The sequence below is a fragment of the Strix aluco genome, chromosome 4 (genome assembly GCF_031877795.1).
Source record: "Strix aluco isolate bStrAlu1 chromosome 4, bStrAlu1.hap1, whole genome shotgun sequence".
NCBI classification, from domain to species: domain Eukaryota; kingdom Metazoa; phylum Chordata; class Aves; order Strigiformes; family Strigidae; genus Strix; species Strix aluco.
The window spans coordinates 56,630,429-56,655,272 of NC_133934.1; the positions used below are offsets into that span (position 1 = coordinate 56,630,429).

At 38.8% G+C, this 24,844-nt stretch overlaps 1 protein-coding gene across 6 annotated transcripts in view; it reads left to right on the forward strand.

Annotated features, from left to right (window-relative positions):
* NFKB1 (nuclear factor kappa B subunit 1) overlaps positions 1–24,844 on the forward strand; it is a 60,795-nt gene that overhangs the window by 22,520 nt on the left and 13,431 nt on the right. For 5 of the 6 annotated variants that reach the window (XM_074823184.1, XM_074823180.1, XM_074823178.1 and 2 more), the window contains 11 exons: positions 2,262–2,360; positions 9,490–9,638; positions 11,169–11,332; positions 12,123–12,281; positions 14,225–14,329; positions 16,256–16,347; positions 16,942–17,080; positions 19,527–19,649; positions 20,709–20,798; positions 21,723–21,908; positions 24,585–24,726. In XM_074823184.1, coding sequence (XP_074679285.1) covers positions 2,262–2,360; positions 9,490–9,638; positions 11,169–11,332; positions 12,123–12,281; positions 14,225–14,329; positions 16,256–16,347; positions 16,942–17,080; positions 19,527–19,649; positions 20,709–20,798; positions 21,723–21,908; positions 24,585–24,726 — 1,448 coding nt within the window. The remainder of the gene's footprint in view (positions 1–2,261; positions 2,361–9,489; positions 9,639–11,168; positions 11,333–12,122; positions 12,282–14,224; positions 14,330–16,255; positions 16,348–16,941; positions 17,081–19,526; positions 19,650–20,708; positions 20,799–21,722; positions 21,909–24,584; positions 24,727–24,844) is intronic. The other variant, XM_074823182.1, reaches the window with a different exon arrangement.

Sequence of the window (24,844 nt, forward strand, 5' to 3'; positions counted from 1 at the left end):
ACAGTACCCCAGTATTTTGAAATGTAAATGATTAGACCAAACATGGAAGATTTTTAGAATATTTCATGTTTCTTGAAACACAGGAAAGAAAAAATAGAAACATTTCATTTTGTTCCCAAGTTACAGGAACTTTTGATGTGTGCTTTGTCGTTGTAAAGAAATTCTGTTGTCCTTTGAGATTTGTCACAGTTGGCTGTTTTTAATAACCCAAGAAAAATGGAAGTTAGATACTTGAATGTAACTTTTTTTGTGACTGTGTAGCAAACACTCACGCTCCTCTGACAGTATGAAAGTCATCCCAATGCACTGGTTAGTTTTCATGCAACTCGTACAAAGTAATGCTGAGTGAAGACTGCCCCAAATTATGCCATGGTATTGTTCCCCTTTAGCTGGTGGCATCAAAAATTACAAGTATTCCTCCTGAAGCTGTTACAGTATGGAGACCCCTTTCCTGCCTCTCCCAATTAGTTGCATAAAATCCTACCTTATGGAGCTGTTAAGTAGACGGGGGAAGAGAGTGACTAAAAGCTGTCCCATCCTCTACCTGGTCTTCTGCAGAAGTGTACCGCAATCCAGTCTTCCTGATAGGAGGTGGTAGAGAACATTTGTTTCAGCTACACACCAACGACATTTTTGTGCTCGAGCATCCCTACAGGAATAGGGACACTTCATGGTCATCGGTGAAACAGCAGTGTTCTGTGAACTGTGTATTCTTGGAAGAATACGCTGCCTCTTCCTTGTTGTTTTAGTTCATCCCAAATCAGGCCTTGTCTTTGCATGGTGGAGCCTACAGTTCTTTAAGGAGAAACCATTGTTTCCATACATGAGTTCTTAGCCAGCAGCTCCTGTAGTGGAGTACCCATGTGGCTAGCTGGGCACTGGTTTATAACAGGGTGATGAGGGTGATCCATCAGCAGAGTGCTGTGCTTGTGATCATGTTTGGAGCAGAGAGACAACTGAGCGGGAGTAAGACTGTATGTGTGAAAACATAGCTTGGATAGCAAGGGCAATAGGCTGGGGAAGGCCACACAGATAACTGCTGGATCTGTTGGATTGAAGGCATAGAGGTGAAGAGAGACTGAGTCGTCTCATATGTCGTGACTGCAGAGGTTGCTTTGCTTTGCCTTTTGGACAACTTGAGTTCAAGCTCATCATAGCTGAGCACTTCACTTGCAATACGCTGGTCACTCAGTTCACCATAGGAAGGCAAAGACATGCGTAAGAATGTATTACATTGACTGGTCAGTATCTGAATAAAAGATCTTTACATTTGGCTGGGAAACAAGTTCTTAAACTGAAAAGGCTTTAGTGAGATAGGTGTTGAAACTACTGATTACAGAATAATTTTTGAACCATGTTGTTCACTGTCACCTAATACAGACTTTTGAATTCAGAGTTGTCTACTATTAGAAGCTGAATGATTCTTGACAAAGGATACACCACCAACTGCTGCTGTTTGGACAGACACTGAGAGCCCTATACAAGACAGCGATTTTGCCAGAAATTGCAGAACTGGGGAATAGATCTGAAAGTATTAAAAGTTGTGAGCCAGGTGAAATAATATAGTTAAGTAGATCTAGAGTTACCAAATACATGTTCTTAAGAGTTGCGTATTTTGTGCGTTATAGATTACCCTGTAAAGGGGATTTCTTATAAATAAAAATGGAATAAATGGAACCTGTACATGGAATAAATGACACCTGAGTGGCTGCTAATATCCTGCAGTTCCCTAAAGTATATTTAGACATCTATTTATGTAGCTGAGGTGAAAAGCCAGCCATTCAAAGTTCCCTGAAGCTTTTGTGCTCTTTCTGGACTCCACTCAGGGATACAGCTTTCACATGAAGCATTTCTGTTTCATCCATGTCCTTTTCTCTGATTCTTTGGACTTTCTGGATTATTATTGGCTTCAATTCTCTCTTCCTAGCAGCAGTCATGATGGGAGAGAGTATCTGCTCTTGCATTCCCTGTCTTTTAATTTTTATCTTGTTTTGAGAGTATAAATAGATCTCTGCTTCAAAATATCTTCACTCACTGAAATAAAAATTTCAGGTTTCTTCTGTATGTGAGAATAGAACAGGTCCTCTAGGGCTACAGTTCAGTGGTGCTTTGTTAACCAGCACTCAGGCAGCATTTCAAGGATGAACAGTTGTAACTTTTCAGTTTGTGGGCTGTTCGGGCAAGTCTTGTGTGTGTGTGCTACTATTTTTTTAGTTCTGTTTCTAAACAGCTCTCAAGTTTCTTTTCCTTTATTTCCACAGAGGGGGTTTCGTTTCCGATACGTATGCGAAGGGCCTTCACATGGTGGACTTCCTGGTGCTTCTAGTGAAAAGAACAAAAAATCATACCCTCAGGTCAAAGTAAGTACATAAATCATTAATTTTGCGAAATGAATGTGTCATATGTATGTGTATAGGACCTTACTGCATATCAATGTATGAAGTTACTCAAGACTGACTGCATTTCAATCCCAACTTTTAAAATGTAATTGATTTTGAAAAGGAAACTGTCTTCAGATTTGTGGAGTTATCTGCCGGCAGTTGAGCAGTAAGCTTTCCTGCACTTACCATCTCGCTGCCCTCGTGCAGACTAATGGAGCTCTTCCTTAAGGTGCAGTTTTAGCATAAAGCAAGGCCTGAGCTGCTCAAATTACTCCACTTCTAGCATACTGCAAAGCATGAGTCTGGTCAGTTACTCCAGTTCACTCTAAGATGCTATTTACTAAGCTTCCTTCTTTTTCTGTTCATATTATTCCTTATTCAATGTCTCTAGGATACTCAGTTCTTAAGGACTTAATTCCTTTAAAGTCAATGGAAAACTCATTTTGATAGGAGCAGCATTATGTTCAGGTGTTCGCTGAAGGTTTTTTGAGGCTTTTTTTCCCGGGAAGAAATTCAAGGATGCTAATCAAAGAAACATTCTGTGCTAGCACAATATAAAGGTTGTAACAGTGGTGATTAATCATTCTAGGATTACAGAAGAACTGTTTTTGCCTATGGTTCTTGCAGCAAATTCTTTTTCCATGGAGGTGGGGAAAAGATACACTGTGTCTTTTCAGTATTTTTTTAACTTAATGAAAGTCTTAGTCTCCCTATTTCATTACCTCTTTGAACTATTGCACTAGAGACTGTCTCATGAGGAGCATAATTCTGGTGTTATCTCTTACTGTCTCCTTTAGGGGGAGAGAAGGGGAGGGAAAAGTGGCAATCAGTCTCTTGGTGTGTGCCACTCCTCAGCTTTCTCTGCAGTATGCCTGTAGTTCTTCTGCAGTTCTTGAGAAAGGCTGGAGTTTGGAACAGTTGCATCTCCATAATGAATCAGTATGAGCATGACTCAATGGAAAATAATCAACATTGGCTGAGATAGCCTAGGGTGTTAGTCTTGGGAATTAAGAGGCTGGGAAAGCTGATTTCATATAGCCTTGCAAAACTCCTATGAAAAATTACTAGCCCAGGCAAAGGATCTACTTGCTTCTTCCCTTTTCTATTGTGACGGTAATGATGAACCAATGAATGAAATTTCACTCGTATGTTCAGATATAAAATAATTTAACTCAGCTGAGCCAGATCTTTGTATTCCAATCCAATCTGTATTAATAATAATACAACTCATAGTTTCTAAAGATGTGATGGGTTGCACAATAGCATGACTAGGAGATATGCAATGAGGAGTTATACAGGAAATGGAATTTCTCCGTGAGTAAACTAGAAAGCAAAATGTTCTTTGGCTTTCCATCAAACCTTCTGTTTTCAATGATCATCAGATTTTAATTTCATCTAAAGCTTCCCCACACACATACACACATGTGTCCCTTTCCCCTCCCTCCCTCTCGTCCTGCTGTGTGCATCTGGTTTTTTTTCTAGTACAAATCCCCACATGGCAACACCTGCTGGGAGAGGCTGGCAAGGGAACACAACAAGTAAATTCCTCAAGGCCATTGCTTGTTAGTGCCTGTTCTTGATTCAAGTGGTGCCAGTAAAGACAGAAGTGTTTCACACCTTTTCCTGTAAGTCTCTTTTCTGTTTTGTTAAAGGGTGCTCACCTTGTCGTAAGTGAGGTGAGCACAACTGAAGGTGGCTATTTTTTGTTGTGGTTTTTTGTTGGTTTTTTTTTTTTTTTTTTTTACTCTTGTAAACTTTTACCATAAAGTCTCCATTGGTTGATCACAGTGCTGTGAAAGGACAGTAGCGTGAGCTTTGGCTGTACTGTAAAAAGGAGGTTTTGTGACAGATCTTTAATCCTTGGCCATGGTGTGGTCAGTGCAGCTCACACTGGGATCTCTCTTCTGCTTGGCCAACTCTGCACAGAAAGCTGATACAATTTACCGGTAGCTGTCAGGGGTTGTCCTGAAAATAGACATCTTCAGTACACAAAAAAGTATTGCAGTCTCCCTACTCCCTTTTCACAGGATTGTGGATTGAAGGCCAAAGAAACCCCACGTTTATCTGATATGACCTCTTGCATAATGTGGACTGTTCAACTTCACCCTTTTCTGTTTTCCTGCACCCAGTCGCTAATCTGTAGCTGAGCTGGAACACATAAAGATGTATCTTTCGTTTAAAGGCTGGAGTGCTGAAGACTTTGCTGTGTCTCTAAGCAGTTTTGGTTTGTTGGATGTTTGGATGTTTTGGTAGTTAATTACATATTTAACCACCTCCTTTATGGTATATTAGGAGATGGTGTAGGTCAGGAGTTAGTTCTGCAATGCCAGTCTTTACACTTAAGACAAATCTGCAGTGGCCAGCGAGGTGGAATTGATTTAAAACCTCTTGTTTTAACAGCACAGTCATGACAAATGGAGTCTAGATAACAGTAGTATTTTTATATAATATCAAAAATTGGATTAATTAATCTTTATGGATTATGGAATTATATTCCTTTGTTCAACCCTGTCTTTGCTAACAGTAATCCTAATATCATGTACAAAACATCTTGTGTTTTCAGAGGATTTTATGTAACTTTGCATGTAGTTATGGAGAGCAGAGAAGTTGTAGATACTGAACATGTTATAATGAAGTTACATATCATGACAAGTTTCATGATTACAGTGGAAAGCTACCTAAAATTCTTAATTTAAATTTCATTTTTGTCTGCTTAGTGTAACACAATACTGGAAATTTTTACTGTCTAGAACAGTTGAAATCAAAGCTCCTGAGCTGCTTATTCATCGTTAGCTTTTTGTCCAGGGGAAAAAACAATCAATAGTATAAGAAGAAAGAATAAAACTGGATTGTCTAATATTGTCACCATCTTACTTAACTGTCTAAATTTTTTATTCATAATTTGCTTGGTTTTATGTATTTGAAAAACTGTGAGAAAACTTGTGCAGAAAATTTCTGCTGGCCTTCTTACGCATTTGCCATGTACGTCCTGATCTTGCATACTGATGTTAGCGTAGGCATATTCATGTTTTACACTAAAGTTCTTGATCCACTTTTGGGTGTGAAAAGAATTTGCTGAAAATAGTGGTGTGAAGGAAGTGTCCTGAATTTTCATCTCCTTGAGGGCAAATCTATGTGGGTGGCTGCAAACTCAAGTTGCTTATTGTCTTCGAGCTGGATGTAGATCAGCTCCAGCCCAGAGACCGAGTTACCGATCTCAGAGGTGTGCCCGACCTAATGAGCACCTTCTCTGTGCCGAAGAGTTTGAACATTGTGCAGTTCAGCTTGCGAATGGAAGCTGCATGGCAGCTAGGCAGCCCCGAACAGGAGAACTGCCCATCCAGTCATGTCCTGGGGCTATCCTAAATTATACCTCCATTTGGAGATAAGCATTCGTATTGAAATTGGGGATTTCAGCCCATACTTCAAGTTCAGGAGGGGAATTTATGGAAAGTTAGTCAAGTTACTTTGTTTGATGAGCCTTAGTGAAGAAGGAGCAGCATCTTTGCTTTTTTCCCTCCATAGGAATTAAATTGTATAATGATAGGTCACTGGTTACAAGTTACAAATTCATTTAACAGCTGAATTAAGGAATAAACATGAGACAAGAATGAGCAGACTTCTTGTTATAAATCTTTACCCTTCTTAAAAATCTGTAGTGAACCAAATTCGGCCGAAGCTAAATTCAGTGAGATTTGTGCTTTATACCGTTATGGTTAGTTTGTCTGAATATGGGGCACCGAGTCCCTTAGTTGGGCTCCTAAAGCAGAACACTTAACTCTGTATTTTTGTCATGAGAGTGACCTCACTTTCAGAGGATCAGAAGATCTTCAGCTCCTATTGGTTTAAATCACTTTACATTGCTTATTCTTAAACCTCTAAGTAAGTATTCAGTCACCTAAACGATTCATACCACGTCTGAAATATTTTGTCTTAAACTAGCAACCGGAAAAAAAAATATGCTGCTCTGAAAACTTACTGTTTGTAAAGAGTGAGTGATGCCTTATCTGTGGAACACTTCTGTATGTGCGTATTGAGGACAGCAATAGTTATGCTGAAAGTTAGGCAGGATTGGGGCTATAGTTGTTATAACAAAGTGATTAGAAAGAAACATAGGTATTTTTGTAGTTGCTGGCTTTGTAGGTTTGACATGGTCTTTTCCATGATTTACTTTCTGTCGTTGACCAGTTGGTTTCACTTCTTGCTTGTAAGAGTAACTGGAAAAAACATCTTTGAAGTAGGAAAATGTTCTTACAAAGTTTTTGTAAAGTTTCACAAACTATAAAAAATTGACTGGGGTCTGGATTGCAGGAGGATGTGAAATTGAAAAAAATGTCAACTCTTGTTTTGAAATTGACTCGATTTCAAGTTCACAGGGTCCTTTTAATCTCTCAGACAAATCTCTCTCAAACAGAAACAGCAGATAAATGTGAGCCTGCAGCATTTTAACTTTTATCAGATTAGATCAATTGAATGTTGCTTCAGTACAGGATGTAATCAAGTATTACAGCTATGTTCTTCCCAGGAACTCCTTATTTTCTTTTTTCTCCCCTATCTTTGGTTTGAAGTTCAGTAGCTATTTTTTTCAGATCACAGCTCTGATTTTGAGCAGTACAGCACCCACATGCTATCTCCCTCTTACTTTGAGTATATGTTTTTGTGTCAACACCATAATCCTCAGGTTTCTATAGATACTCAGCATTGTAATACACCGTCTACCTAATGCCTTTGACAGTGTTAAGTTCCTACATAAAACGTGTATATTTTAGTGCCAGAATACATTTTAAGTTATTCTGAAATTGTGGCATCAAAGATTCAAAGACACTGAAAAATTATTTTGGACTTAATTTATATATAAGGATATTTAACCACTGAGGCTATTTTGCTGGGCACCGAGATAACCTGAAGGTCTCAAAATCAAATAGGAAAGTCTGTCTATAGGAAATAAGGTAGGAAACAGTTCAGGGACATTCTGTAGCTTTTGCAGCATAGGACATCAGACTGGATGACAAAAAATAGTTCTTTCTTGCCTTATGACCTACATAAGGTATTACGTCTTAAGAACTCTTTTGTTTTTCCCCTGAGAGAGACTACAAAGATCATGCTGAGCTGAGTAACAGGGGGAGATTGCAATCTGGTTACTGCTGCAGTTATATGTTCTGCTTTCAGAGGCTGGAAAGTCCTTGACGTGCAGCAGTCGTACCTACAGTTTCACTGTGGTTTCTACAGCTGATGAAGGATTGTCCTGAACTTTTCTGATGTGACACTAGAACATGCATGTTACTCATAATGAATATAACGCTATAGATGTTCTGGGAACTTTATGGCAGGGAAAGGCTTGTTTAGTGAGGGATTAAAATGAAAATAATTTTTTAAAAGCTCCCCTCTTGATAAGTTAATTGTAGTAGTGATGATGACCGTAGCACCAAACACAATCATTTTTATTTTCAGGTGACTTTGGGAAAGTTACCTAGGAATCCGTGCATTTTCTCACTGCTGGCAAATAGTGGAGATAGTGAAGCAGTGATTATTCTGCATCTCTGTATTGTTTCAGTCCAGGAGGGATTACAATTTGGAAACTGGAGAGAAGTATGAGTACCCCACGTTTTGTATTTCAGGAGCTGCTGCTTCTAAAATGCACATGAGTAGAGTATTATACAGTTAACTAGCAGGCAGTGAGTAATGAGAGGACTTTTGCACACCTGTTCCTCCTGGAACAGCTTTTTCATAGTTGGGATTTTTTTTGCTTTTAGCAATGAATAGGAAGACAGGGAGGGCACGCGTTGTACGTATGCAGAGTGTTTCAGCTGTGATGGAATGGGTTCAAGAGAGGGGTTAACTGGAGTGAAGGAAGCTAGCAGGATTTAGTAATGTGATGAAATCCTGGCAATCCCTGGTTATCAGCGTTTTATCAACAATATAACCTTAAGTATTCAGTTCATCACTGATTCATCACTTTAATGTTTATCGTGATCCTTTAATACCTTGCTTGATTAGATCTATAAGCTGCTGTAATACAAAGAACTTTGCCCAAGGCAAATTAGAAGAAAAATTAGAGTAGGAGGGAAAAAACCCCAGCATTGATAAAAGGGTTAATTAAGTGAATTGGAAGGGAAGGCAATGTTTGCTTTTTAAAAAGTGTGGTAATTTTATATTCAGCATAATTTGAGAGTGGTGTGTAACCAATAACTGACTTGAAGAGTATTACTTTTGAGGAAAGAAAATAAAGTTCTAAATAATATATGAAAACAAGTGACTTACCAATACAGTATGTTATTAGTAATTTTAGGTTTGTTTTTGAGGCATTACTTAACATCACAATTTTAAAAGTTACTAAAAAATGTATGGTGATTAGAGACTATAACAGGGAAAAAAAAGCTTTGTAGTCCTCCAGAGGTGGCTATACTAAGGCACCCAGTTTATCGTAGATCCAGTCTTGCAAAATCTTAGGGGGATTTAGCATATATCCTCATGTACACTTAAGGGAACTATTTACTGGACTGGGTAATATGTGTTGATGTAGCATATTGGCTTAACAAAATACCTATGAATATGGAATATTTTCACTTTAAAATCTCTACCTGAAGAGTCATTGTAATGAGGCCAAAATGTTTTAAAACAATCATAATATTTAAAAAATTTTTTAAGTGTTTTCAAATTGGGCAAAATAATGCAGGTTTTTTTATTAAATACGTACATTTTCTGGATGCTTCTTAACATGTGACAATGTTTATTGTGAAATTAATGTGCTAATTGAAATTTAAGGAGAGCAATGTAGAGTAACTGGCCAGAATGTAAAACTGAGATTCATGATTTGGGAAGCAGAACGTTGCTTTCCTTTAGCTTTGTTTTATTTCTTAACTTCTTTGGTCACTACTCCTGAAATTTGTATGTCAAGTTTAATTACAAAAAAAGTGGTGGCTTTTATTTTTGATGATCTGCTACAGGTAGCTTGTCATTTGTATTTCATGAGGAAATGCATACAGATTTCTCCTATGTAAGCTTGATTGTACTTAGGCGACAGAAAATACTCAACTGGAATAATTAGTTGTTTCATTAAAAAAAGCCCCAAGCAAACAATCCCACAGTTCTTTATATTTATTTACAGATCTGCAATTATGTTGGACCTGCAAAAGTAATCGTCCAGTTAGTTACTAATGGGAAATATGTACACTTACATGCTCACAGCTTGGTGGGTAAATTTTGTGAAGACGGAGTATGCACGGTTAATGCAGGACCTAAAGATATGGTTGTGGGGTAAGTCTGTCAACTCATTTGTAAATCTGGACTAAGGGAGAGAGAATCAAGTATAAACACTGTAAGAAGCAATACTAAAATGCTACTAAGAGGCAGCTAAGTGGAGCACTAGTCTTCATGCTCTGATCTGTGTTTTGTTTGTATCTTAAATAGAAAAATAAATGGGATTTCTGTTTACCTTTGTAGAATTTGCCCTAAGAAAGCTAAATAGGTTTAAGCAAGTAATTTTCACTTAGAATTTGTAAAGTTTCGATCTCTTGGTGTGCAGTCCAAATTTGTACTGTAAGCCCGTCTTTAAAATGTAAGTCATTTCAATCAAAGAGTAATGTAAAATTACTGAAGAAAAGCTTTTGTTACAGTTTTGATCGATATTTTACTTTTGTTGAAATATGCCAATAGGAATATAGTGAAGAAAAAAGTGTTAAGAAAATAGGGTTAGTAAATTTGAAATTAATGCAAGACACGTATAAACATGAAGATACTAAATGAGTCAAACTTTTTAAGTTTAAAGCAGTAATATTGTAGTGGAATTGTAGTTGGTTTGTTCTTGTTTAATTTAAAAGAGTAATTGTTTGTATCAGTAAATGAAGCTGAGGCTCCTGTCTACATTTTCAAGCTTAGATCAGGTTTCATGCTGGCTATGAGTTTTAATTCTGTGATCTCAAGAATGTCTTTGTTGGTGAAGAAGATGAAGTTTAAAAAGCTGAGAAGGTTGGGAGAGAGAGATTCTTTTAAACTGTTACTTTTGATGTCCAAGCCCAGTGCACTAACTTTACCAAGCACAACAATTTAAATAGCTTTATTTGAAACGCTCCTTTTCATCTTGAAAAGTTTGGCTCATTTCCTAACCTGTCTTGTTTTTCATCAGATGTTTAGAAACAGCTTTCCTATCCTCAATTGACCCACATGAAAACTGAGTTATTGTCTTGTTTTCATACTTCCAGATCTAATTGATTTTTAAATGTGTCAGAAGATTTTTACAAAAGCAGATCTTGTATTATGGAAGTTTTCATTCAAATAGATACCTGAAGTGTCTTACTGAATGTCCAGAGCCTTGTTTAAAACATTTCCTTTGGAAAATGTTGCACTGTTTTTAGCTTCTTAGCTTGCTCTCCAAATCATTTTGAACGGATGGAGCTTACTCTGAATAGTTGCTCTGCATAACAACCATATAGAATGGCATATTCATGTCATCGCCAAGACAGAGCGAACAAAGTGTGACAGTCAGATTTTCAAATGTTGTCTAAGTTGCTTCCGCAGTGTAGATTGGAAACCTAAGAGATTACTGTTTATGCCATGGCAAAATTCCGTGCACCCATATGATTGCTGCTGTATAATGGTGCACATTTTACATGTTTTGTAAGCTTGGCTGAATTTTTCTTGCTGAAAAACTTGCCCTCAAGAATTAGTAGTGCCTAAGAAAGCCTATAGAGTCCTTCCACTGACTTGTGTTCTGTAGCTGCCTCTGGTAAGAGAGAAACTGCCTGCATAAAGCATTAAGAAATATTCCCCTTGATCAAAATTTGGCAGGTTTGCAAATCTTGGAATACTTCATGTCACAAAGAAGAAAGTGTTTGAAACTCTGGAAACACGCATGATCGATGCTTGCAAAAAAGGATACAACCCAGGACTGCTGGTACATCCTGAACTTGGCTATCTGCAGGCAGAAGGATGTGGAGACAGACAGCTAACTGGTATGTAGAAATCACAGCCTGCTTTTAATAGTCTTTTACTAAAACCAGACTTAGCTTCTGAAAACACAGATTTTTAGCCAGAAAAAGGCCTTGGGTAGGAAAACAGCCTGTGACCATGTGCTTTAAGAGGTGGTGTGTTGTTGCTGTGTTTTAGGGAATCTGAAAGAGTGAGTCTTGGCTGTCAACACACACATGAGAATGGAGCAACTTCCTTCCATAGCTGCCTGTACCCACATCTGCACCTATATTTCATTGCTCTTATCTTATTTAATAAGCTGATAAATAAGAGTAATTTTGTGTTATTGCTGCAAGACATGATATCCCTAACTATATTAGGGGTTATGTTTTTAGAATATTGTTTCATTCAGCTGCATTTCACCCATATCCCTGTAAAACCTGTGGTCTACACTACTTTTGGACACTGTATGGAGGGGCCAGCCTTCTCTTTATCACTCTAGTACCAGGCATTCAAATGTACTTAGTGGTGGCCTTTGTCCTTTTTGCAACCTTTATAAATTGAGAGCAGAAAATAGTAATTTTCTGTATGTCTCTTAATTACATACCTTATCTTAAATAACATCTGATGCACAAACTGCAAGATGAGTGCAGTATCTCAAGAATAGCTGCTCCTGTCTGCTTAAAGAGAGAAGCCAATGGATACTAAATGAAAAGGAAAACATTTCCTTGTTATGGGTTCATTTTGATAGTAATGTCTGGCAAATGCTTCCTCTGTTTTGTTATGGATCTCCTACCCCTCGTGTTAATTCCTCTGTCTACTTACCGGTTCCAGAACGAGAAAGAGAAATTATTCGTCAGGCAGCAGTACAGCAGACTAAAGAAATGGATCTCAGCGTGGTGCGTCTTATGTTTACAGCCTTTCTCCCTGACAGTAATGGTAGTTTCACACGGAAACTTGATCCTGTTATATCAGATGCAATATATGACAGCAGTAAGTATATTTGGTTTAATTACTTTTTTAATAAGGGGTAAACTTTTGTACATACAAAAGTGATATGTAGGTATTGCTATACGTAGACTCATCTAGCCCTGCTGCTTGCTTGTTATTTGATCAATAACAAGTAGCCCGTGGATAGCTGGCCCCATGTCTATCCAAGTACACATGGTATCATTCTGGTTTTAATAGATGGTGATGTAAGCCATAAAGGAAGATTTCGTTTTGTTGTTAGCATGTTTAATCCTGCCACTTTTATTATGAGGATTTTGTAAATTCTTGTTACATTCATAAGTGCTTGAATTTTGCAGAGTTTTCAGTTGCTTTCTGTGACAAAGCCTTGTCACATAAAGTATGAGGAAAAATTTACTTTGCTTCAATCTTTGTTGAGAATTTGACACTTTTCAGTTTTGCTGGCGATCTGCTTGTCCTTGTTTGGTAAGACTAATACAGCCAGAGTTCTCAAACCATTTACTTTAGACCCATCAGTATTTTTTATACTTCTGTTACATCACTCTTTGTCTTTTTCCTAAGTAAATCTTTCCACTTCATGCTTTCCCTTGTGCTTTTTGATTATACTTACTCATCTTACCTGAGCCCTTTCTGCTGCATGAGTTTTCCTCCCTGTACCTGTGGATTACCATGTTCATGATAGTCATTCTGTAATGACTCAGGAAAAGTGCTAGTTTTTTTCTTTGAGCCACAGTCATGTCTATATCATTGCTTTCTAAGGACAAAGTCTAGATGAAGAGGTATTAAATGCAACTGTTCTAATACAGTCTGTTGCTTCCTACTAATTGGGGAATGTAGCACAGCCATTTTACATATATTCAGAGTGAAAAGTGATGCCTCCTGTTCTTATGGCACACATGACCTGTGTGTTCTGGATGAGAAAACACAATCTTTTCATCTGGAGGTTGAAGTGATTTACCAAGCAGTGTATTTAAGCTATCTTGGTTTTCATTAGAACAATTACAGATTCCATATGTTTTCATTACTCATATCTCACCCCTACATAATGAGAGTATTTGTAAAGCAAAGAGGAGGAGGAGGACAAAGCATCAATGGATGTAGAGTGTGTATTGAGCCATACATATAAAAACAATCGAAGCTATCTTATCCTTCTGAATCTGACCATCAAAATTTTGACTCCAACTAGGGAGACAGATAAAAGGGAAATTTTGTACGTATGTCTCTGCTGTTTTAAGTTCCTACATAGATGTCAGTTACTAGTTTCTGAGCTCCCACGGTGAATTCTTTGTTGTTAATATTTTTCTTGGGTTTTGGTATTTTTCTAATAGTCTTCATTGACACTGTTCAAGCCTCTTCCACAGAACAGAGACAACTTGTGGTAGTGTAACTGTCTATCACAGCTGCTTTTACTTATCAGGTGATAGATCTGTCTTGGGGATCAGTAGGTATCCACTGATGCCTCTACTAAGATCCGTAGAGGAGGGCTTTTTTATTACAGTCCAGTATGCTGGCCAAGGACTGACGCTGCTTTCAAGTAAGCCAGAGGGTAAAGCAAAGCATTGCATATTGCATTGAAATAGTGAGATCCAGGGAGCGGCTCTCAAGAGTGTTACACTGTCAAGAAAGCAGGGAAGCAAAAATTGCGTTCTATTGTAATGCGCTCTTGTCATAAAGTTAGTACTAGTGCAGAGTGCTGCATCTACTTTACTAGTGCAGTAATTGTGCTGGAATGGCCAGGGCTTTATTTTATGGCTAACAGTTCAGTCAAAGCTTAGAGGATACAAGATTATGCCTTTCAGATGAAAAACTGTTGATTTATTCATGTTTTAAAAAAGCATAGACAGATTTGAGTAAGTTGTACTGAAGTCTTGTCTTTCTATTGAACTTCTGTGTGTTGTGCTTGGGGATTTTTTGAAATCTAAAATTGTTATGAAGTTAAGTGGTTTTTTAATCTTTTCTTTCAATAGAAGCTCCCAATGCCTCCAACTTAAAAATCGTAAGAATGGACAGAACAGCAGGGTGCGTAACAGGAGGGGAAGAGATTTACCTTCTCTGTGACAAGGTTCAGAAAGGTAAGAGTCCTGAGTATTGTAAGGCACACCAGGGTGTTCACCTGGCATACACATGAAGCACGCTGTGCTGCCTTAGTATTCTCCCGCTCTTGATAGTGCAGCAGGATTTGTAAGCACTCGGCCTTTCTGGAAGTCAGGCCAGCAGTGCAGAAAATAACTAAATCAAAATAGTCTGTTGCAAAGCAAATTCAGCTTGTGTTGCCTCCACAGAGACCGTATGGTCATCTTTGTTCTCCAGTTTCTGCTGTTGCCCATGTTCTGGGTTTTTTGTGGGTGGTGGGTCCTGGGTGATATTTGACTCCATTAACTAACACCTGCTCTGAATTAGTCTAAAGTTTCTGATTTATGATTAAGTTCCTGATTATAAAGAGTAAGTATGAGCATTCTCTATTAACCATCGACGGGAACTGAATGTGTTCAGCACTGCTGCTAGTAACTTCATTTTTATGTATATGCTAATGCTAGAGATTACTCAGTGTAAACAGATACTTCTCACAGACTCATTTTGGTAATCTCTGCTCATGGTTATGAATGTGTCAGGATTGGGCAGTGTGGATTTGGATGCTTTGTTTTTGGATAGGAAGATAATGGTTAATGTGGTTGGTTGTAGTATTTGGGCTGAACTAAAAAGAAAAAAATGGGAGCGAGGGAAATCCTTTGCATTTTTCAGCTATACGTAATACCTGGGACTCCCTGGTATAGACTGTATGGTGGAGTGGGTGCCCCTTTCTCACCTGTTTGGAATCAGTCCCTGCACATGATGTTAAAAATCACGCTGACATTTTCTGTTAATACAGGCTGTCCTTTTCCACCTCTCTTGCTTGCAAATATTCTTCTACCACTTAAGAAAGAGAGAGGGCTTTGGGGGCTTCTGGGGGCTTTGAAAAAACTGTTTTCCTTCAGTAGTGTATATACCCTCTGCTATCAGAAGGACTGAGATGAAGCATAACTCTTGTGCGGTAAATAAATAAATAAATGTCTGACTCAGTGGAAGCCCTGAGGTGGGGTTTCCCCTCAGCCAGATTGGGGTTTCCCCTGACTTCATCACTCTCAGAAACCTCCTGCCTGAAGGAACTTGAGCATGCAGGACAGCAGGCCTGGAAGTGGTGGTTCACAGTCTTGAGACTAGCAGGTGGTGGATCAGAGGAAGCAGTCTGTCTGCTCCAAAAGCCTGTCCTGCGTCAGTCACTCTTAAGAGAAAATAGCCTTTTTCTAGTGTTTTTTCACCAGGAGTGCTGGGGAAGGAATATGCTTGTATGATATTTCCCAGCTTCTCCTAAAAATACAAATAAATAAATACAAAGAGAATGAAAGAAAATTTGTTTAGAGAAGCAGAAGCCAAATCTTTTGTTTCTGGCCCTGTTATGTGTTTGGGGGGTGAGGGATCACTGTTGACGTGCTTCTTGCTCACACCCTTACCATCTCTGAGCTGCAGCTTCAAAGTGGCACTCTGCCAGCAGCAAGCGGAACTTGAACTGTGGCACTTCAGGTTTTGCTACAGTTTTTTGAACTGAAACTGTTGGAGGAGAGAGGGTGGTTTCTACGTTTCACGCTTCAAGTTCTCCCCTCCCTACATGTTTGTTCCAAATAAAGCTCCTCTGGAATGTTTTATCGCCCTAGAATAGGAAGAGGTAGTGAACCTAGTTCTCCTTTTATTGCTCAGTAAATAGAGAGCAGTTTCAGTGAAGTCATTAGAATTAGGCTGATCTAAAATTGATGTAACAAATGGGTTATTTATGATGATTTCATAAAATGGATAAAGATAATTCATGTATTATTCTTGTAATATTATCATCCAGCCAAAATGTAACCATGTTGATTTTTATCTGAAATAAACTTAGCCAAAGGTTAAATAAATGCACAAACATCCCAAAGGTTAAACAAATGCACAAATGTCCCAAAAAGTGTTTCTTTCACTCTTTGCAGATGATATTCAAATACGTTTCTATGAAGAGGATGAGAATGGAGGTATGTGGGAAGGCTTTGGAGACTTTTCTCCTACAGATGTACATAGACAGGTAAGTAACAGAGTATTTGTCATTTGTGAATGATTTTCTCATCTCTGTAAATTTAGGATTATATTATCATTAATAAATTAGGTGAAAGCATCTGTATTATGTACTAACCTTGTCTTTTGTTGGTTACTTCCTAATAATAATACAATCTTAATTGTTCTTTAGAGATGTACGTTAGGTAACTAGGCAGGTTAGGAATACAGTGCAAGGAAACTGGGAAGCAGACCCATTGCTTTAACATGCAGCAGTGTAAGTTGGGATAGGATATATAAAAAGCTCTTAGAGCTCCTGTGAACACACTGAGAAAGCCACAGAGTACAGATGCTAAATGATGAGGGGACAGACAATGCAGTACTAACATATATGATGTGGTGATACTTTATGTGGTAGTTCTGTCTTTCCCAAAAGCCTTTAGGACTCAAACTCAAAAGTGCAACTGGAAACTAAAATGGAAGTTTATTGTTGTAGCGGCCTTTTGCTAAAAATTTTTACCTCCCAAGCTGTGAACCAACTCCTACAAAATAACACAAATGTAAAAGCAAAGTTATCAAAACCCATGCTTCATGATAGATGTGCTTATCATTGTTTCCTTCACAGTTTGCTATTGTTTTCAAAACACCGAAGTATCGAGATGTCAATATTACAAAGCCAGCATCTGTATTTGTACAGCTGCGTAGGAAATCTGATCTGGAAACAAGCGAACCAAAGCCTTTTCTCTACTATCCGGAAATCAAAGGTAATTTATTAAATGTTTTATATATTGGAAGCAGAAACTGCAGAATCCATAGGAATGCTTTTAATAAGTTAGAATTTTTTTGGATGAGGGATTTTTTTTGGTATTTGTTATTTTTAGAAAATAGGATATTTCCCTTCTTGTTTTGTGCAGAGCTAATATGAAAAGTGGTAGCTCTGTAATGGGTTTGTACATTTTTTGTTGGACTGGTAGGCAGTAAATCGAGTCTTTGCCTAGTGAGGCTTACTCCCTGGAAGTTTCATATATGCACGCATGCCTGTCCATACAGCAGATGGCACTCTCTTCTCTGAGTTTCTGCAAAATAGTATCTGAGGACATGTTACTGTCAGTACTTTCAGATGAAACCTTAAACCTAAGACTGGTTGGTATCTGGTGGAAAAGGTACGTATTTTGCAGTTCTTTCCTTTTACCATCATGCCCCACAGTTTCACTGATGTTTTTGAATTTTCCGATTGCCTGTACTAGTTACATAAGCCCAAGGCACTTTTTGTGAGAGCAGGGAAAGTGGTGTTTCAATCTCTTGTATTAAAATGTTAGTCACTTAGCAGAAATAGAATAGCTGGCATCAGACCAGCTTCCTAAGTTGTTAGTGAAAAGTTTAGATCTGTGCCCTTTAAAGTCTACTTTTGAAATGTTTGATGTGAATGGCAGCAGCAATCATGGTTTTGAATATCAATAATGTTAATTATATAGAAATGCCTTGAGACCCAAGTCAGAATTGGTGTTTCATTGTACTAAGACAATAATCCTTCTGCTTAACGGTTTTACCTGCCTAGCGCCGAACTTTCAGAGCTGTGTTGAAATCAACAACCTGTCAAACTCTCTAAAATGTGTGTGCCATCGTAATGGACTAAGGACAGCTAAGGAGAGAGGGGCGGTAGTTGATGTCCAAGTGAATCTACTTTATGTCTGTTATAATAAAATAGCAGAAAGTGTGCATTCAAAAAAAACTTCCAGCGTTGGTGGAGGATATTGTATCAGTAATGATTTCAGGAGTCTTTTGTACAAGTTTTATGGAAAGTGAGGCATACAATTGTGGAGCAGAGTTACCAGATTTGAAGGAACCCTCTTTTATGTGCCTCTTAATGGAGTAAAGTTAATTCAACATTGTTATGTGCGTTTTTGGATACCCTACACAACCAAATCATGAAATTACCATTTAGGGACTGGTTTTTTTCCCTTGTTGCAAGTGTTCACACAAACATACACACGTGTATGTGGATTTTTTGTTTGTTTCTCTGACTAGATTGCTCTCTAGAGTTTTCTCTCCTCGTCAGTGTGAGTATGCCTGGTGTGTGCATGCATACATACTTACAGATCTTGTATGGCTGGAAATAATGCACTTGTACTTTTCAGTGTACTGTTCCATGTATTCAGCTGTCTCATTTGATGCACTGACTGATGTGCCTGTGCATGAAATTTCTTCTTGTCATATGGCTGTTGAAAACTACTAGATTGTTTAATAAACGAAGGATATTTTGTTCTTACCTCAACAGTTCTACTGAATTTTAACCTCTATAATGTTTGTATCCCTATTTTTGTAGCTCTTATCATGACATTTTCACTTTCCCCAGTCACTGGGATACTTCTTTAAAATCTTTGTGTTTCGCTTTCCAGGGCAACTAAGTATTATTTTGTACTTACACTATAAAATATTTAGGGTTTGTTGTTTTTTTTTTTCCCCCCCTACCGTGGGTCAGCATGGTTTGACAGTATTATGTCCTGCCTGAAAATAAGCGATCTTTATTCTGGTGGCTTTTCGGATATTTTAGGTGAATCATTTCAAGCAAATGTTATTTTCACTATTTCTTGCCATCCTTACCCTTAAACAAAAGTTCAAAGGACACTGTGATTACTCTGCACTGTTGGAAATCAAAGTGCCATGTGATTTGCTGACCCTTTCATAAGGGTCCGTTTCTGAAGTAGATTTGCCTAGTCGAAGAGCCTGTGCTTATATTTCCCAAAGGCAAATTTTCTTGAGCAAGTTTGTGGTTTGGGGCACTTGTGCTAGTTTGTAACTTGGCTTAGACGTAGAAGGAATTTGGGGCCACTGATTTCCAGGGCTCTAAGTGCATGAGATACTTTTGAAGGACACTCAGAGCCCTCTTAAGACATCTCTGCACGTTTTCCTCCCAGTCTGAGCAGAAGGCACCTGACATAACTGAAGAGACCATGCAGGCCTGAGCAATGCTGATGGTCTGGCTGGGGACTTGGCAGTAGCTTGTTTCTCACAGGGATTCTCATTGCTCCATTACATACAAAGTTGTTCTGTTGTTTGGAGCTGGAAGAGTGTTGACTCTTCTATAGTACTCTGCGTTTTCCTTTATAAACTAGTAAACTTTAGTAATGCTTTCTGTATACACGTCCTGTTCTGTGCATGGTCGCTAGTAAGAGTGATTCCTTATCCTGCCTATTCCTTCTAACCCAGACAAAGAAGAAGTGCAAAGGAAGCGACAGAAGCTTATGCCAAACTTCTCTGATGGCTATGGTGGAGGCAGTGGCGCAGGAGGTGGTGGCATGTATGGAGGGGGAGGTGGCGGTCCTGGCTCTGGTAAGGCAGCAGTTTTGGGTGAAGAGGGGAGGAGGTTCTACTTTGAGAGCAGGACAGATGTTTATTCTGATTTTCAAAAAGTGATGAGGATTTCATCGTTGTCTAGCTAGATGAGACCTGACTCTCCTGTCTTTGTACCAGTGTTACACTCATTTCAGTCAAGCATCTCCTTGTTTTCTAAATATTTCATCAGCTCATTTGCTTTCCTACTTAGACATAAGGCTCCTGGTGACTTTTATTTTTCTCATCCTTGAAGCTTTAAGTAACAGATAACACTGTTCTGGTTGAGGGAGTCTGAGTCAAGAATCCATCATACCTTAGCCTTGTTGCTTCCTAGGACCTTGAAGGCACTGAAATTCATGGGACAGCTCAACTAAGTACCGTCTTGGGTGCTTAAAATTAAACAGGTTTTTAATTATTTCTGGGACCAGGAGTGGAATTTGTCAAATTAACCCTGTTAGTGCAAAGAACTATTAAAAAAATTGAGATACTATTTAGTAAATCTTCGACTGTGCTCTATCTGTTGAAGCCAGAGCATATCTGACATGCAGGATCATAAGAGCATTGCTTTGATTCTTGCAGCAGAGCATTAAAAACCTGTAGATCAGCAGATGTCATCTGAACGACACTATCTTTGCAACCTTTTTTTTAGAGCAGGGAACAGAGCAGCAGTTTTCAAATTGTTACCTGCTTTGCTAACAGCGTATCTATAACATAACACCAGAATACAAATTTGTTGTAATCACAAAGATTTGAAAGCAGAAGGGTAGCTTGTGAACTCTCAGTTGAGTTTTAGATGAAGCATGCTAGTGATACTACATCTGTGTGGTCTGGTGGATGGTGAGCTAGAGAGTGTCACTAGCCAACCATCTAGAATTTCTTTGGATTTTTGAGGGAGTGGGGGAGAGTTCACCTTCAGTTTGGAAAATTTTTTTAGTAGGATGGAATAAAGCAGAAGGTATGTAGGAAAGAAAATTTCAGTTCTTTAGGTTCAGTGTTCTTCCAGATGGTGTTTTGGTTGCTTTAGGGTATAATTCTTAATCTTTTCCCTTTCTTTAGGGTTCAGTTACCCTTCGTATGGATATTCTGCTTTTGGAGGGATGCATTTCCACCCTGGCACAACAAAGTCCAATGCTGGAATGAAACATGGTAACAGTAAAAATGTTGTCCTTGTAACAGATGAATTGAGTTTGACCATCTTTATTTTCTTCTACGCTATTAGCTGAAGTGTCATGCAGGTCTAGCAAGTGTGCTGGGGAGGGGTTGTTTTTTTTTTTTTTCCTCCTTAGAATCAGTCTCTTTCTAGAACCTCTGGCAGCAGAGGGGTTTGTGTAGGTTATACTGCCCTGCTTCTCTTTTAAGGTATACTGGGAGAGAATTAAAGCTGTGTGCATGTCCCTTTTTACTGCTAACTCCCAAGAAGCAGTCACCAAAACGCCTCCATGTGCTTCTATGTTCAGTGTATGTTTCAAGCAACAGCCCTTTTGCTTGCTTGAACATGCTGATTACAGGTGACCGAAGGACTAGACCAGAGAAAAGGTGTCTTCCTTTGTTGCCACAGTCTGGTACTACACATTAGCCCAGAGAAATAACATAAAAGTCAATGGAAAAGATTGAATTAATAATAAGGGCGTTCCTGCCTTCCTAAAACAGGGAAGTAATTTCAAATTTACATGTTGAATACTCTGTAGTTATTTCCAAAGTCTCAGGGATGAATTTGCTGTCAGAAAAATGAAAGTAAATCTGAATAATTCTACTAGATTTCCTGGGAATACTTCAGACTTGGGTTCTTGTACCATAAAAAGAGAGGTATATCTATTGTTTTATATAACAGTTTATCCTTAAAGCAGAGGTGTCAAAAACATAACATCACTTTAGAGCAAGTTACATTTCTGTGACTGTCCATGTGTGTTGGCATCTGGAGTATTATGATTCATGAGTGTTTAATGATGACACCTGTATGTAAATTTCTGGTTTGAGTTCTTTAGCGTTTGATTTTGGCTAGTTGAGCTTTATCACTTGCATAAAAAAGCAGCAATATTGGACACTAATGATACTAATTTTTGTTTGAAGGACTGTCAAATAGCACAGCTGAACAAGATGGGAAGAGCTCTGATAAACAAAGTGACAAACAGGACATGAAATACAACGTGAAAGTGGAAACTATGGAGAAGAATGAGTGCAGAACCTCTGGTGATGAGGAGGAGGATGTTTCTTCCTGTAAAACTGAAGTAACTGAAGCAGATTGCAGGTGGCAGGGTAAGTGAACAAGTAAATGCATTTAGGGTAGATCAAACTGCAGTATGAGCAAAGTAGCTGTTAAAGGCCTGGAAGCTCCATAAATGTCTACTTGCTGTTTTCAAAATATGATAATGCCTCCTGGAGGAAACGGGAGGAATTCCATTCCCCCGAATCTAAGGTGTCTCTCCATACATAGTTCTGAAGGTAATCTTCCACCTTTGTACTGCCGCTGGGCAACTGAGCTTCTGCTTGTCATGCAAGGAGAAGAGCTAGCTTAAGCCCATTGAGCACATGTAGCTCTGCTTTATAATAAACCTGTATGAGAAACAGTGAAAGCAGTGAAGGTACATGAAATGCAATTCAGCAGTTGACTTGGCTTTTGATAGGCTTTACTGGGTGAGTAAAGCCATTTGGTTGTTGGCGTGGTTGTTGCAGTAGTTCTTCCCTGCAATTCTACCGTTAAGTTGCATGCAAAGTAGCGTTACAGATTTGAATTTAAAATGTAAACATATGTGACACATACACAGTAAAACAATGCTGTTGGGTAGCAAAGTCTTATACATCAAACAAAAGGGGAGGAAGGCAAGAGTAGTTAGTAGAAATGGTTTAGCAGTGGAGTTGTAAAATACATGAAGACTACAAATCACCCTTTCCCAGACAGTAAGACTTCTTTTTCCTGGATTGTTTTTTAAAAGAGTTGATGGCCACTTTTTTAAAGTATTAGAGTAATCATGCTCCTCATAAAATTAAAAGCAACTGTTGGACTGGAGAAGCATGGTAGTGGTAGGAATTGAGCAGGAGGGATTTCTTTGTTCTTGGCTTTTACCAAATGCAGTGTGATCTAGATCACTTTCGTTGCTCCCTCTTGGTCAGGGAAGAGGGCACGTTATCTTGTGTGTATCAGCCCTGTGTGACACTTGCTATTAACAGCCCTAGAAACTGTGGCTTGGGAAACCAAAGCCATGTAGCACATGGGTTGTAGTTGTAAAAACCTCCAAGGTGTATAGCTTCTTGTGATCTGAGAAACAGACGGTGCTCCTGAGAAAATCTGAAGAACTTGTTTGCAAGGTTGTGATAAATCCCGTGACTGATTCGGAGAGCAAAATCTTTTGCTGGTATCTGAAGAAATGATAATGTCCATGGAGCAGTCACCAAGGAGGGGCCTGAATTGTTGACCCGGTTTCCGAGTAGTGAACGTTGTAGGCAGGAAGTTGACTGTTTATCAATTGTAATGGCATGAAAAGAGGCAACCTGAAGCTTCAGATTATGTGAAGAATAGATGCAGAAGAACAAACTCCATGAAATAGCTACTGTAGGTTTAGAACATTTGCGTATTAGACTAAAAGACGCAGTCTTGTAGTATTTTGAAGGGTATCTTTTTTGTGTGCTTGATAACAAGAAACCAGGGAAGTCTAGCATCCAGTTTTTTGGTCTTTGGAAATCTCTATAATGAGAAAAGACTGAGTTGCTGAACACCCTTTACCCTGGATATGTATCCTGAACATAACATCCATTTAAGGCTATTATTTAGTGATAAGAGGTAAATAGCAAATATCGATGTATCAGCCTGGGCATATGGTACAGGAACTACAGTGAGGTATTGGCTAGAACAATAAACTTTGTGGATCGTTGAGTAGGTCTTTGGCTTACAGAAATTATGTATTCCTGTTCACCAGGGATACCTTTCTGACCCAGTCTGAATGCCTGGTTTTGTATAGATGGAAATCCTGGGTATTCTCTCCCTATGTGTACTTTAAATGACAAAGTCTGGTTTACTTATTTGCTCTTGCTAATTTCCAGCTTTACAAGGTTTTATAGAAACATGAAACTGTTCAAAATACAGGCTGGTTTCAGATGATACTGCTTCCCAGAATGAGAGTGTGGTTTGAAAGTTCATCTGTTTCATTTTTGCTAGTTTCTTATACAGAACCACAAAGGTATTGACAGAGCAGCTAAAGTGACTTTTTTTCCACAAATTAGTTTCTTTTCTCCCCTTTCTCCTTTTTGCCTCCCCACCATGACAAATTCTGCTTTTTGCTCAGTGGCTGTACACTTTATAAATCTAAAATCAGGATACTACAAATACTAAGCATTGTAAGCTGGAATGTTTTAATCAGGTGAACAGACTCTCTGCGCTGCTGCTGTAAAGCAGAAGAGACTGCATGGTTTGAGTCAGGGTGCACAAAGCCCTGCAGTAATTCCATAGCTGTTTTCTGAGTTTCTGTGCAATGTTTGACAGGTCACTTGGGCTTCTTGTGCCTCAGTTTCTTCAAGTCTAAACTACTCAGAATTGCATGGGATGTTCTTTTAAGTGCTCTTTATGGATACGAGTCCTTAGATGTTGCTTGTATCTAAGCAAATCCAAGTTCCTGCTCCTTTTGTCTCATTACACACAAGTGCACATCAGTGCAATTAATTCAGTACCACTCAAACTAAAGGGAGCTTCCAGGGTTTGACTGTTCTCAGGATTCCTGCTGCCTGAATGCTCAGCATGCATCTGGTTTTTCTTCCAAGGGACCCGTTCCCTCTATCCTTACCTCTCAGGAGTAATTAGCAACCTGTCTCAGTGAATCAGTAAATAATGCTTGGTGGTCTGCACATCGTATTTCTTTGGCAGCACAGATGCCTGTCAAAAGAAGGTGGTGTTGCAAGGAAGACAGCTGAACTGATGAAGACAAAACTCTTGTGTTGCAGATGGTCTGTTCCTGGAGAAGGCCATGCAGCTTGCCAAGTATCACTGCAACGCTCTCTTTGATTACGCTGTCACTGGAGATGTGAAGAAGCTGTTGGCTGTTCAGCGCCATCTCACTGCTGTCCAGGATGATAATGGAGACAAGTAAGTTGTTCTGTACTTACGGGGTTGAAAGTCACGTTTTTGATGGCGGAATGCTGTAGTCATTTTGTTTTGTCCCCTGTGGGTGCAGATCATGGATTGCAGCACTGCTTTAATGAAA